Genomic DNA, 15,637 nt, shown 5'->3' with positions numbered 1-15,637 from the left:
ATATGACAAAGCCATTTGCACTTAATAACAAAGTGGCCCATCATATTGTCCGAGGCATTGGAATAGTAACACGGCACCCATCCACGTCTACACTGTTATTATGTACCTTGTAATCTTGAATAGAACCCTTCAATAGGGATGGGGGACTCGAGTCTTTTAGATACACCTTTGGGAATCATCATCATATTTTTAAGAGTTAGACTCTTGCCAGTGGAGCGATTTCCATTTTCGTCTTGACAGTCTGATATGACACAACGTTGAGTTTTCATATAGGTATTATTTTCTTCTAGGTCGCTCATTTTTTCTATTTGCTGCATTTCTCCCTTCTATAATGTTTTTGATAAATTTGTCGTGTCGTAACAGGTATTGAGACCCGACTAGGTTTTATTTGACTTAAGTAATGTTATGTAGTAGAAGTTTATTTGCACTAAATAACTTATTGGCCTGTCATATTGTCCGAGGCATTGAAGTAGTAACACGGCACCTATCTACATCTACACCGTCATTGTAATTTAGGAGTAATAGAACCCGTCACTAAGGATAGGAAAGACTAGATTCTGTAAAGACACTTTTAAGACGCCTACCTGTGTTTTAGAGTTTAGTTTTCAAGTCAAAGTTTTAGTTGTTTTGAAGTAACTTAATTTCTATATACTTTCAGAAGCGCATTGTCTTTACATAAATATAGGTACTCTAGATGCACAAATAAATAGGTACGATTTTCGACATTATTAATTGTTACAAATTCATCTTTTAGAAGCAATATGTGACTTTCCCCTTCCCCTTCAAACTTACCGCCGAATGACCGCCCTTCTTAACAGCGATGACGTCGCATGGCAGCGATAAAGACGCATTGTAAATCAATTCTTCAAGTTTGTTTGTTAATTTTGTGTAATTGTGTAAAAGATGTTATTTACTCCATTTATGACTGATGAAGTCTTTAAATTCAAAGATAGACTCAAGTTCTTCAAATCCAGTCTCACAAGACTCGTTTTTACCAACACTAGTCGCTCCGCCTCCTCATTCCGTATGCGAGAATGGACATTTTACACTGGAATTGACAAATGATAGGGAAATTGATGGAGGGGCCAGGAATAAAACGTTATACAGACATTTCTTGTTTAAAGAAATTGCATGTAAAAATGGTACCGTAAAAAATGGAGTGCCATTTATTTGCGTGGGTGAATTTTTTATTATTATTTATGTTATTCTTATACTTTATACAAGCAATTCTTGTATATCTATTTAGTTTAAATATATTTCGGGGATCTCGGAAGCGGTTCTAATGATTTCGATGAAATTTGCTGTATGGGGGTTTTCGGGGACGATAAATCGATCTAGCTAGGTGTTATCTCTGGAAAAACGAGCATTTTGGAGTTTTTATATGTTTTCCGAGCAAAGGTCGGCGTCCCAGTTATTATCATTATGAAATGTATAAGCATGAATATAGGTAGGTATATAATCAGTCGGTTGCGCATTTTCTGTTTAATACATAATGTTTTTATCAAGAATCCCTATTGCGAAAAAAGTAGGTATACTTTTCAAAAATTATTTAGACCAAACGACGAATGGTTTAGGGTAACATTCCATTTCTGACCGCAGCTGCAGTACTAGTACGATATGAACGCGTCGGTGTTATTCTCAATTTCCATAGTAAAATGAATGGTACCTAGTGCTGCTGTCGTTGGAAATGGACTGTCACCTTTAGACCCAAGACGCAAACGGTACGGAACGGGACTAAAATTTTTATACGACTCTTTTGTCGGTCAAAATTACTTTTTCGGAAAAGGGAACTACCGTTTGCAAGTTAAATAGAATCGCGAGAGAGATAAGTCAAAACAAAATAAATATTTATAAAGTAGGTACCTAACTTTTCCAATTTAAAACACAACATTTCTTAAAACCGAATATTATTTATTTACCGCCAATCCAACGTAGGAAGGAAACGCCACACTCCTCAAGCCTTTTGTTCAAACGATTTATTTCTCTGTACACTACTGCCTTGCCTCCAAAAACATCTACACATTATTCAACCTTACGAGGAACATAATAAGGTTGATATTGATTACTGTTTTCATGTACGCAGGGGAAGTAACACCGGAACACAACGCTCAGTGTATGTGATGCATTTTGTTTCAAGCCCGATAAAGTTAACTATGATGAATGGCTTGTACCAACCAAAATGTTGAAACGAAAGGTCGTATACGTATACTAAAATAATGGTTGTTACGTCGTTTTTCTTTTGATGTTGTAATTGTGAGAAGATAGTGTTGTTTACGTGAAATATGAGCGCGAAAAGAAATATTCTTTGTTGTAAATGTAGCGAGAGAGATTGGGTATTATTGTTTGAAAGTTTTTTTTGTGACTTCTTTTGGTTATGTCATTTAAATAGGGATGCAAAGGAACAATTTTTGGAGGGAAAGAATTTGTTATTAAAATGTTATGACATCTCATTTTTCAATTACAATTGCATGAGAAATCATTTTATAAGTTAGATGGGGTAGTAGGTACCTACCTACAATAGAAATATCGTTTACAAAAACCGTAAAATTAAAAAAGGCATTTCAGAAATTCTTAGCTGACATGTTTGGTTAGGTTTTGTAATTCATCCCTACATAATCAACTCATTTCCAGACAATCGTCATTTCATCGTTAATTGACATAACCTTAAAAATTCAATAAGATCTTTGTAAAAATAACTCAAACCCCGCCGTAAAATCTAGAAGATATTTTAAGCCCAGATCTTAATCAAATCTTAAAAAACCCCTTTGAGCTTCCAGTGAGTAATCCGCAAAGACATATTTTAGACTGAAAAGAGGTTTTTAATCTTGGTCTTTGGAAACTTTCCCGTATCTTCGCTTGGATCGGGGGGATTTATATGCGACGATTTTCACTGAGTTTCGATAAGGATGAATTTGGAAATTGCATGGGAATTTTCGGATTTTTAGCTGGCGCGGTTGCATAGAGCGGGAGAGCGGTTTATCGAAAAATAGTATTTATTTATTATTATTATACTTGTTAGCCTTGTGTGCTACTGCTGGGCAAAGGCCTCCCTCTCTTTCTTCCACGCGTCTCGTTCTATCGCAAATCTTTCCGAAAGACTTAAATATCGTGCCGCCATCTCCTTTGAGGTGTGCCGTGACGCCGCACTATATTTGGTGTCCACTCGGTAGTTTTCTTGGCCCACAAGTCGTTTGGCATACGGCAGATGTGTCCGGTCCAGTCCCATTTAAGCTTAGTGGCTGGCAGGGCTACGTCGGCTACTTTGGTTTTGGAGCGCAAGATGGAATTTCTGATTCTGTCAGTCAATTTGACAGCAAGAATACTGCGCTCCATCGCTCTCTGGCAACCCTTGAGGGAAAGCTTTTGAGCATTAGTCAAAGACCAAGTCTGAGCGCCGTAGGTGAGGAAACATAGCTATTTGTAAATAAGTAGGTTGCAAGAAATCTACTTATAGGGTGGATAGGTTGTACCACCTTAATGGAAACGTATAATAAGTATCCAAAATTTAGATAGGCAATTGAAAAATATACAATAGGTGTATGTCAAGGAGCGTCAGAAGACTTGGACAGCTACGACTTAGCAAGAGGAAAATATACGACTTTAAAATGTTTCATAGTTAGACATAATAACCTCACTAGGTTATAGTTATATCCATTCAAACATTAGAACAACGATTTATATTTTACAAATACAAATCGCATCGCATACGTGACGTGCATCATAACTGAGTTCCTTCACAGGAAATATGAAGTCAGTATTTACTGAAGAGAAATTGAATAAAGTTAAACATATTTTGCGCCAATGCATGCTGCAATATGCTGAAGATATTGCTTTCAAAACAGGGCGCTCTATCAATTTTGCATATTACATTTTAACGAAGACCTGTATAGGAAACAAAGTGTTTGGGCTACAACACGGTACATGGTTCTAACAGGGACGGTATATGTGTAGACGACACTCTCAATACATTTTTGACTTCGAAAAACGATCCATATGACTGACGCTTACCTGACACATGTCACAAAAAGTTATCCTTTAGCCATAAATGTAATGCATCATGGTATTAATTAATTTCTTGTCTGTCATCTGTCAAGTGTGATATTAATTCAATCAGAAGTCACTGCAGAACTATTTCAAATTTTCACAGTCTGTTATTAATCGTAATGAAGATATTTCTAAGCATGTTTGAGAAAATATTTCCTTAGTAATAATATTTCAAGGACAACACAGTTATTAAATGTAAGACTTATTTACCTTGACTAAAGGTATATAATGAGTAAATAACGTAACCTCACTAATATTCATGAAGTTTCAATTAAGGACATTAAATAGCTTAACCATTTCAATCCGTGACTGACATCTTAAGTAAATTGATGGTAACGGCATTTACATTTAGATTTAAGTTTGGCAGTTTTTCTCGATAGAAGGGGATGATGCGAAGATAAAACATTATTTTTGTAGATACCTACATATTCTGTTATGCCTCTTAATCTTATTCCCTCTATATTCAACGAAAAAATAACTGTCAAAAAATATTTTTCTGACACACATTTTTATTCTTAACTGTACTTCTCATGCCTATCAATTACTTCTCGAGACCTTTTTAATGAGCCTAAACTCGATGTGTTTGTGTTCTTCCATCGAGGAGTTTCTTTGGCTACCTTCCAACTCCATCATCAGATCAGCTCCATGTCAGCATACCTATACATATTATATTATTATTATTGCATTGTCATCGGAATTACGGAAACACTCCAAATTTCATCTGGCTCAGAACCTACCTATAGTGTAAATTTCATTCATAAGCGTGACGTGACGTTCGTTTTAGTCTCAGTTTTGAAAACTTAAAATCCCATACAAAATGACAACGCAAACGCGTACGTCACGTCGCGCTATCGAATGAATATTACTAGGGGTACAGATATCAGGAAGTGATTCAAATTTAAGTAACGAGATTTGGATCAAATATACAAAGAAACAAATATACGAAATGAAGTTAAATAAAAAGTGTAAAAACTGTACTGTAAATGCAACGCTTTTCCACCTAGCGGCTCCAAAAGGCTTTTCACATTAAAACCATGTCAACTTACGTCACGCTTGGCATAATCTGAAAGCCCTATACTAAGGGCTAAAATCTAAGGGTTGTTAAGAGGAAAGGGGAAGGCCGCGCGTCCATACAAACGAAGTCCTCATTTTCCTCTTTAGATATCAACACTATAGAAAGAATGTTTAAATAATTTGACCACAGCTATGACTCTTCTATTAACTTTTTTAGGGTTTTGTACCCAAAGGGTAAAAACGGGACCCTCTTACTAAGACTCCACTGTCCGTCTGTCTGTGTTTCTCATGAACCGTGATAGCTAGACAGTTGAATTTTTTACAGATGATGTAATTCTGTTGCCGCTATAGCAACAAATACTAAAAAGTACGGAACATTCGGTAGGCGAGTCCGACTCGCACTTGTCCGGATTATTGTATTTTTCAATTATTAAAAGAGGAGCAAAAAACAAATCCTATGCAATATTTTCAATGCTCATATTTAACTCTTATAATAAACCAAAATTCGAATAAAACAAAACAGTAAGTACTTATTGTAAAATCCTCATAGGTATCCTGTATCAATGCAAATAAATAATTTCTGATTTCTGAAACAAACATAGCTGTGGTCCATCAAATAGTATCATATTATTTTCAACAATTTTATTATCCAGAGAGGAAAATCGGGACGTTTGTGTGAAAAGGCGGTTTCGGGGCGGTCTTTCGTCTAAAGCAGCCCCGTAGGCGTCGCTAAATGACAGCCTCATTTGAATAATTGCTGTATTGCTAAAGCAAATCTAATAGATCGATAGATTGACGGCCGGGAACAATCGGTGACGTATTGACGTTTTAATAGATGAACGGGAGGGAGTTGGGAGTTTTAAATTGAATTGCTTTTAAGAGTTGCGTTTTGCTTTATCAGATTGGATGTTGTTCTTGAAAGAAAATGAAATGCAAATTTTTGCACATAATTTTCGCTTTGTGTCACTAATGCCTATGCCAATTCTTAGGATTAGGTAGCCAAGTGCAATCTGTGTCTTCAGAGGCAATCAAGGAAGCACTAAAAGAAGAAGAAGAAGAAGAAGAAGAAAATAAATTTATTCAGACGCTTACAGTATTGCTTAAATCTAATAAAATATTTTTATTAATATAAAACATACACGTCACTCAAAATGTCTCCCCCCAGCTTGACATCAAGTTATATTTCAGGTATCTTGACGCTGGTCTTCCGCAGAGACCTGTCCAAGCGAACTCGTCAGCACGTAAACTTTAACTAAAATGAGATGGTTCAAAAGTTTCAAAACAGTTTGAAAATGAATGAACTAACTATGAGCGCACTTTTTCATCTATTCTGACATAGAACTATCTGCAACGTAGATTTGTTCCTTAAACCCGTTTTTACGAGGGAATTAACCCTAAACCTGATAATTTGTCGGGCACATCTTTATGGGTCGTTTTTCTTTATGGGGGAATTGTCTTCGTCATAAAAAGGCTAAAAAATAGGCGTCATATTATGAGGGTTGCTCGCTTTACATTTCATTTTACATTTTTACGTTAGAGTCACGTAAAGTCGCTTCCATACAATCGCAGTTACGCTCACATTTTATAATGACATGAACATTTACGTAACATTTATTTTCTCATTTATTCCCCAAAAGTGTGTTTAAAATTAGGCTTTGTGTGTGTGTGTTTTTTTTTCGTATTAAATGTCGGCATTAGGTAGCTGTACACTTAAGGTCACGCACACAACAACAACTTATCGTGTAATAACTAATTACAGCGGGATTTTCAAATTAGTGTATTTTTAGGGTTCTGTAACTCAAAATGAAAGAAGAGGTACCCTTATAGGATCACTCGTATATGAATGTATTTAAGTTACATATCTTTGGGTCACCAACTTACATGATTGTCTACCAAATTTCAACTTAATTGGTCCAGTAGTTTCAGAGTAGGTAAATAGGTTGTGATAGATTGACAGTTAGATAGACGCACGAGTGATCCTATAAGGGTTCCTCTTCTTTCATTTTGAGTTACAGAACCCTAAAAAGACACTAATTTCAAAATACCGCTGTAAATACACGATAAGTTGTTGTTGTGTGCGTGACCTCAACTGTACCTACCTAATGCCGATGTTTAATACATACTTAAAACACATACACACACACTCACACACACACAAACACACAGATACACACAAAGCCAGGGCACTTGCCTTGTAAATATATAATGCTATTCTCCCTTTATGGCCAAAGTAACGTTTCAAATAAAATATCCCGCATTCATTTTATTCCACACTAAAGCTTTTTCCCAAGACTAAAAGAGACACAAGATAGGTTTAGTGGTGTGTTAGAAGGGGATGGAACGTGGCACCTCTGAATAGGATAGCTCGAGTCAGGACAAACACAATATCGTAGAAGATGGTGGTAGTGATGGGATGTGCCGATTTTATCGACATCTGATAAAATCCTAAATGGAGACGAATTTTCTGTTTTAAGTATTTGAAAATAAATCTAGAATTTTGGTTGGAGTTTAGGATTTATAATTAGGCATTAGGCGTCACTCCAGTCATTGAAAATGTGGTTGACTGGTAGATATTGTCAGGAAGCATAATTTTACAGGGTACCCTTTTAATTTTTATTTGACTTAATAAAACTATAAATATAATTAAAACATTGATTCTTAGAGATAAATGTCTGAAATATATTTTTTATAACCTCCTGAGACCCTTCGTACAAACTTTTGTACATAACCAATAATGTATTCTGAACTTTTATTGATTAACTAACTAAAGATTCCAAATTCAAAAACAATAACTAAGTCTGGGCAGGCGTGGGTCACTCCGCGATTTCGTTGCGTCGCTACAAGTACATGCGGGCCACACCAATTTTGGTGTCTAGCAGTAGTAGTTGCCGCTACGGAACGGACGCCTGCTCGAGTGCTCGCGCTTGCGCCACCTAGCGGTCATATCTGTCGTAACAGACGCGTTTTGTTAGAGAGTGAACCTTCTGTACCTAGTTCTATTATTTATTCTGTGGTCTGGGTCTCACAACAATAATATTTTAACTATGTTACATATCTTAAAAATAAACATTAACAGTCTTCTCACCATGTTTATGATCGATAAATATTGTCATGAAATCTTTTGAGCTTATAGTTTCTTATTGATCATAGTTTTGCCTAGTAAATTATGTCATTTGTATTATTTGTTCATATCGAACGTTAAAACCATAACATATTTTGCTCATATTTTTAAAAGATTAATCCTAAACTATCGACATGCAACGCGTTTCACATCCCTACCAGGATTTGTTTCGTCGTGATTGGTTATTGACACAACTTGCGATATATCGGTTAATCCGGATAAGACACCCAAAACGGATTATACTCGAGCAGCGTCAAATATATCTACACATTTTCCGCCTTATTACAGAGGAATAAGGAACAAACGTGTTTATATATATTTAGTGTAGTTTCACGGCAGTAATAGGTACAGATATAGACGTTTTTTGTAAGCATTTATCACTTACAAAAAGAAGAAGTGGACGACCGCTTTTCTATACAAGCGTACCCCATTTTCCTCCCTGGATATTGGCATTATGGAAAATATTTCTAGACACTTTAATGTAAATTGACCATAGCTACATGCCCTTTCGATTGACTTTTGTCGATTTTTGATTATTATAACTTTATAAGACTTAGGAGCGAAAAAAAATTTCCATACAATTTTTTAGATATTCAAAAATTTAAAAACAAAATGAAACTAGGGGCATAGCTACGGTTAATATACAATTAATTGCGTAATTTATATTCTCCATAATGTCTAAATCCAGGGAGCAAAATGGGGACTACGTTTGAATGAATAAACGGTCTTCCCCGTTAAAGCAAAAGTAAGGTTATGTAATTTATATCTTAATCAAAGGAATTGAACGTAGCGCACTTCCTATATTTTATTTTACTTACTGAAGCTTGGCGAACTTTAAATTTGCATTGGCAAGCGGAAACTTTAAGATGATATTCTTGGGCGTTATACCGAATTGGTAAATAACTTTATAAAATGGGACCTAAAATAGAGCCTTGTGGAAAACTGCTTGGTTTACTTTTGCTTTAATCTTTGTAATTGTTTGTTACATTTAAATGCAACTATTTCAATAACCAGTGAATAAAATAAATTGTTATTTTACTTAAAGGAATATTCCCATTTTTTAGGTATCTTGTTATTAAGTATAACAAGACAACATCAAAAGCTTATCCCGAGCCATGGCATTTTTACATGTAGTATTTTTCAATATTTTAGTATATAACTTCATAAAATACTTCAGAAGACACTTCTTACATTAATATGTGATTGAATCCTAGGGTAAACTACTCCGCTGTGGCCACTCTATCGACATAAATCCTACAACAATACACATATTAAATATAAAGTGCCAATTACTACTAAAATGCATTGGCAGACAATGATTGCATTGTCTCACACTTCCTTAATAGATGACTTTCATTAGCCACCCCGAACTATTTATTCTATTACTTATCTTAACTTATTATTTCGGGGGTCTTTGCAATCGCCCCCTCAAGATCAACCTTTTGCCTACGCAAGAGCTTTTTCATTCGTCAGAGGCAATTCCTTCGAAACTTTCCTTCGGTTCGGTTCCAGATAGCCTGCTTTAACGTCCTTCATTCTCTGTCTGGCGAGGACCTGACATTCACACATTTGGTGTATTACTGTCCCTTCCTATTCGCCACATTCGACCATCCGTGTTATCAGAATGCCCGATCTTGACTAAGATATTATTCTATAACTTACTGTATGTGTTGAAGTGAGACAGCTGCACGGTGTTGCAGTCGTCTCCCACTTGCAGATACGTGATCTCGCAGCGGTACAGCCCCTCGTCTGAGGCCTGGACACTGTTGATGACCAGCTCAGCGAAGGTGGAGTTGGGGACGTGGCTGATCGACATTCTGGGGACAAAGGAAAATTGTTCGTTTGTATTCATGATTCATGACATAATGTTGTAAATTTTTAAGTGAATTAGTGTTACCCACTTAATACTTAAATTAGGATCACAGAAAATTTGCAACATGGCGTAGGCCACTTAAAATCTTGTCAGAGTATGGCAGACGACAGAAGTTATCAATATGTCTCTCGGTTAAAGCAAGAAAAAGTCCAACATTTTGCAAAAAGAAACTCCGAACTCGTAAACTTAAGACACGGCAGCCGATAATTAAAAATGTCCACCTTGCCGCGGAAACTAATTCCACTTCGGTGTTCCACGTCAGTTACCACAAGATTTATATTCTATCGTTACAAACATATATGACATGACCAAATGGGAAAATTCTCGTGACTTTTCGTAGCACCTGTCATCTTGATACATTTTTTCTTTTCGTTAGGCGTTTGTCGATGTACGATTCAATATTGTCATCTTCGCTAGGCTTCCTGTATATAAATTAGTGGCCCTGTGAGCTGTAGACCTCGCGAACATTCGTGGCAGCACTATTTTTGATGAAAATATATAAAAAAATTATCGGAAAAAAATTATAGAATCTAGTCACAAAATTTCACGAGAATCGATGGAGAAATGCGACTTGTAGAGGAAAACAGCAGCAGCCAGATATACTTACGAAAGCATTTTGGACCAAACTAAAATGAAGACCACGTTTGCTCGATCAATAAAGCACGATAAGTCAAAAAAACAACCGTTATAAAACCTGGTAAAAATACGGTTTTATCAGGTAAAAATATTGTTTTAAATACCGAAGCAAAGCTCTAACGTTTTTCAAAAAAGCACGCACGTTGCGAACTCAGAGATGAGTCGCGGAAAAACCTAATCCCATTCCGTGTTGCATTATACAGTGATTTACATGCAAAAACAATTCCTGCCAAAAATACAATGCATGCATTAAACGAGCCATTTGGGAAGCGCGGACATTAAATGATGTATAAAGAAATAAATTGAGATTTTAATATGTTAATTCACATATATATGCATTGTACTTTATTTTACGCGTGTAAAAAAAATATGCTTGGATTAAAAATACTTTCGTATGACTGGGGCTTCGCCAAGATTACGCCAAACGAAAACAAAAAATGTATTGGAATGACAAATGCCACGAAAAGTCACGCGACTATTTCCATACATTATTTAAGTTTCGATTGGCTTTTACTATCAACGATTGTCGGCCCGATTTGAACATTGAGATACGTCAATTATTAGATCTAGAAACGATATGAATTAGATATGCCAGAGTCAAATGTGTCGTTTCTTCAAACAAAAACGTCACTTTTGACACTGACACATCTAATCCATATCGTTTCTAGATCTATTAATTGACGTATCTTAAAGTTCGAATCGGGCAGTGTGTTGTTCTTAACCGATTTGCGTGATATATTGTAAACAAGTTCGATATCTTTATTTGTGAGCTGATTCTATTCTTGTATAGAATTATAATGTCAATTTTGATAATAAAGAAACTTAGTTTTTATTGGAAACTGCAATTATATCGTTCCAATTTTATAATACATTTAATTAATTGTTTTTTATTGCATAAAACTTTGCAGCACTAGAAAAAGGAATTTTCAAGGAATAAACATTATTTTATAGCAATAACTAAGCAATAAAATATCAAACGATCACGAAAGAAAGCAGTAAAATTTTAACGAGTTACCATTTCTCTTAAAATATTAACAATTGCTTAAAACTTTTCTAAAAGTTATGAATTGATAAAAAATAATGTTGATAAAATTATAATTCTTATCTGATGCAAAATTCAGTGAACAATATTTTGAAGAATCTATCAGGCATAAGTACCTTTAAGTTCTTTCTTTTATAATTATTAACTTTGTCTCATGCTATTTTCCAGACATTCTTCAAAATAACGAAACCATATTAACGAAAAAATATATAAATTATTTATAAATTTTAACTTCTAAACTGAGTTTTTGCTTACTTTTTTGCCCCTGTTGTGCGATTCATTTGAAGACGAAATGAAAAAGTAGGTATATTTTTACATGTATATACATACTGTGTAACTGGATTTTATTTGAGAACAATAAAACTGAGTAGCGGCTCACAAAATACACCTACGTTCTAAATTTCATTAAAATATATCTTATAGTTGCTGAGTAAAATATCTGTGACATACGGACAGACAGACGAACAGGCGGACATGACGAAACTATGGGTTCCGTGTTCCATGGAACTACAAAAACTTTATCAAGAAAAACAAGTCACGCAAAATTAATCAAGGAAAAAACAAAGGTTTTTAGACAAAGGCTAATAGTTCGGCCGTGAGTACGCGCTTTACTCTAATCAAGTGGACTCCACTAGATTGATAGCTCTATGTATTTGACATAACATGTAATCGAATTCTGTGCGGTCCGCTTCACTCTTATTCTTTACAGGATTAGGTTGGGATTGGAATGAGTTGAGGTTTTTGGTTATTTGGTGGTAAAAATTGCGGTAGTTATAATTGTTAGTTGGAGGTTGTGATTGGTTTAGTTGTATGATTTGACGATTTTATGTTTGTGAATTTGGAAATGCAGTTTTTTTTAAGTTTATAAAATATGGTCGCAATTCTATTAGAGCTTATAAAGGCGTGTTCTAACTACAATTTTAATACTTATTAAGTTATCAATCGCATTTTTTCTACAATGTCGGTAAAAATAAGAGTTCAGCAGGGTCACATTGCCAAATTATTGTGTGCAAAGGAATTTAAGCGAGAATACTTCACGGGTTAACATTTTAGTTAGTAGCTAAAATAGCTAGTTTAGTGCTAATAAAACTAGCGTTAATAGCGTTCCATTACCGAGGGTATAAATTAGAGAGCGGCTTAAGATATTGTACTGATTCTGACTACATCAGCTTTACTGCAGCAGTATTGCAGCGCGACATCATTGCCTGTTTTGCTACCGCAAATGTCAAAAATACCGACAGAAACATCGATTTTGGCATTTTTAGCAGTAATTTCGCTGACTGCATCACAGCAGGAAACGTCAAATTTTATATACATTTCGGTATGAATTTCCTTTTTAACCTTTAAAATGTCAAAATGGAAGTTTCAGCCCGGATTTGCCCGGATTGCAACATTATGCTGGGGGAGCTCCTATTTAACTAACTAACTCATGAATATTAATTTCTCCCTTAGATCTGCAACTCAATTTATTCTAAATTTAAGGTTTATGTGTAAAAAATGTTACACTATCTATTAACTCTACCATTTCATGTGATGTTGAATAAAAATGTTCTATCTCTGTATCTTTATGTATTTAAATATAAGTAAACAAATAATTTGTATATTTTTACACGGGTAGTGGGTAGTTATAATATTTTTTGGTTAACCAACCAAATACAAAACCGCCTGGATCTGTCACTGAACGACTTGACTTTAACCTACATTATTTGATCATGTAATGTTTTCATCTACCCTCCACTGGCTTAAGGAGCCATTTGAGGGTAGATTTTGTTTACTTTTATTTAAATACCTAAAGATGCAGACTATATATCTATTTTAACATTTGCGACAGCAAAGAAGTCGGCAGTAATGTCGTGCTGCAATAATGCTGGGTGCAGTTTGAATCGAAACGGTACCTTTAACAGCGTTCTATTACGTCGGGTATAAATTAGCAAGTGGCTCAGTTGAGCCGCCATATTTAATCGTGGGACCTCCATTACACTGCACAATAAAGGTAGTTGTAAAAACTTCCAAGGTCTGTATATACAACGAAATGTAACGTTAGGATAAATATAAAAATATGAAAAAATTCACTTCGGAAAAGACTCGAACTTGCGACCTTAAGACCAACTGAACTAACAGAAGTTTGCGAATCTTCGGTAGCTCAGTTAGTTAAGAGCGATCGAGCGAGCGATTTTTGTAGCAATTGTAGGTAGAAATAATGATAATTATAAACTGAATTTAAAAACGTTTTAATCTGTGAGTGTTTGGGGGAATAATTTTTTTTTTTTACAAGCTTTCGTTATTTTAAACGTCAAACTTCTATGACGTTATGACGTAAATAACAGTTCCACTGCGTAGGCTATCAAAATCGCTGCAGACTTTTTTTGGTCTAACTCTACTTACTTTCACTTGTACCGTTGTCTGTCTGTAATAAAATCTTGCAAGATAAATTTAACCCTTTTCCCGGTTTTCGTTGAAGCTGAATATTTTCATACATATGTAAATCGGGTGACAATATGCAATATTATGGTACCATCGAGTTGATCTGATGATGGAGACAGAAAGTGGCCATAGGAACTCAATGATAAATAAAACAGCGCAACCTAATTGTGTTTGGGGTCGTTAGAATTTTCTCGATGAGTATTAGTTGCCAGTGGAAAGAAAAGTATAGTCAGTGAAAAACAACCCTAAAAACGTTTTTAGGGTTCCGTACCCAAAGGGTAAAAACGGGACCCTGTTACTAAGAGTCCGCCGTCAGTCCGTCTGTCTGTCCGTCTATTTGTCACCAGGCTGTAACTCGAGAACCGTGATAGCTGAAATTTTCACAGATGGTGTATTTCCGTTGCCGCCATAACAACAAATACTAAAAAGTACGGAACCCTCGGTGGGCGAGTCCAACTCGCATTTGTCCGGTTTTTTATTATATTACGCTTCGGTGTAACAGTAGGCTAGCATAAAACTCGGGCACACGATAAGGGTGCTTGTAAACGGCATTACTCACTATAATGCATGCAGTGCTTGCCCCGAGTGGGTTCAACTTGTTGTTCTGAATAGACTCGTTTTTCACGATAGATGGCGGTATAAAAACGAAGAGAGTTTTGCCAGTAATAACATAAAGTTAAATTAGAAAATATGTAATTATACCTTGACAAGATTTGATTTGGTCTAGTCTAAGTCATGTTGCGGTGTTTTTGTGATACTGGCAAGTAGACTTTGACAATAGACGTTGAAAGTCATCGAATGTCACCGATGTAAATAAAAAAGAAAATATTTGGCAATTATAAACAATTTTACCAAAAATACCAAAAAGATTAACAAAGCAAGAAGAATGATTTCGAATGAAATAAAACACTTACATCAATAAGAGGACAAAGGATAGCATTAGCGTAGCATTCCAGTAAACAATGCTTTGAAATTAGTCGTTGACATGACCGGTACTGATATTTTATTTGACAATACATGACGTTCGCACTATCGAGGGTAGAGGCAAAAAGAATAGATAGTATAAAGGGGTCCTGTCATTGTAAATTTTGTAGTCACTATAAATTTACTGCCATCTATCGACACACGACTAAAACTCAAAATGAAAAAGTATAAAGTTATCAAAAAATGTATATATATGGATAAATGATTTTATTATTTTTATATCATTTTGATCCATGTTCATTCACTGATATCTATGTGTTAAAATTGTTAAAAATGATTCGGTGTCGTCATGCCATCTAGCCGAGGATAGGCTAAAGGTGTGTGCGGCATCTATTCGAGAATGACTTTTACTTGAATTCCGAGGCACGTTTTTTCCTTAGACTTTATTCGTCTTATACGAAGTTACATATGTCTTTGGTAGAGGTAAGGAGTCCATCAAAAAGCCTTAAATAGGTGGCGCTAAAATACATCGCGAACAATTTTTTGACTTTGATAAAAA

General features: G+C 35.3%; 1 protein-coding gene across 9 annotated transcripts in view; it reads right to left on the bottom strand.

Annotated features, from left to right (window-relative positions):
* Positions 1-15,637, bottom strand: part of LOC134801938 (hemicentin-1) — a 669,034-nt gene that overhangs the window by 226,979 nt on the left and 426,418 nt on the right. For all 9 annotated transcript variants that reach the window (XM_063774564.1, XM_063774565.1, XM_063774560.1 and 6 more), the window contains exon 4: positions 9,842-9,996. In XM_063774564.1, the coding sequence (XP_063630634.1) occupies positions 9,842-9,996 (155 nt within the window). The remainder of the gene's footprint in view (positions 1-9,841; positions 9,997-15,637) is intronic.

The sequence above is a fragment of the Cydia splendana genome, chromosome 23, assembly GCF_910591565.1.
Source record: "Cydia splendana chromosome 23, ilCydSple1.2, whole genome shotgun sequence".
NCBI classification, from domain to species: domain Eukaryota; kingdom Metazoa; phylum Arthropoda; class Insecta; order Lepidoptera; family Tortricidae; genus Cydia; species Cydia splendana.
This window is presented reverse-complemented; position numbering and strand designations above follow the sequence as displayed.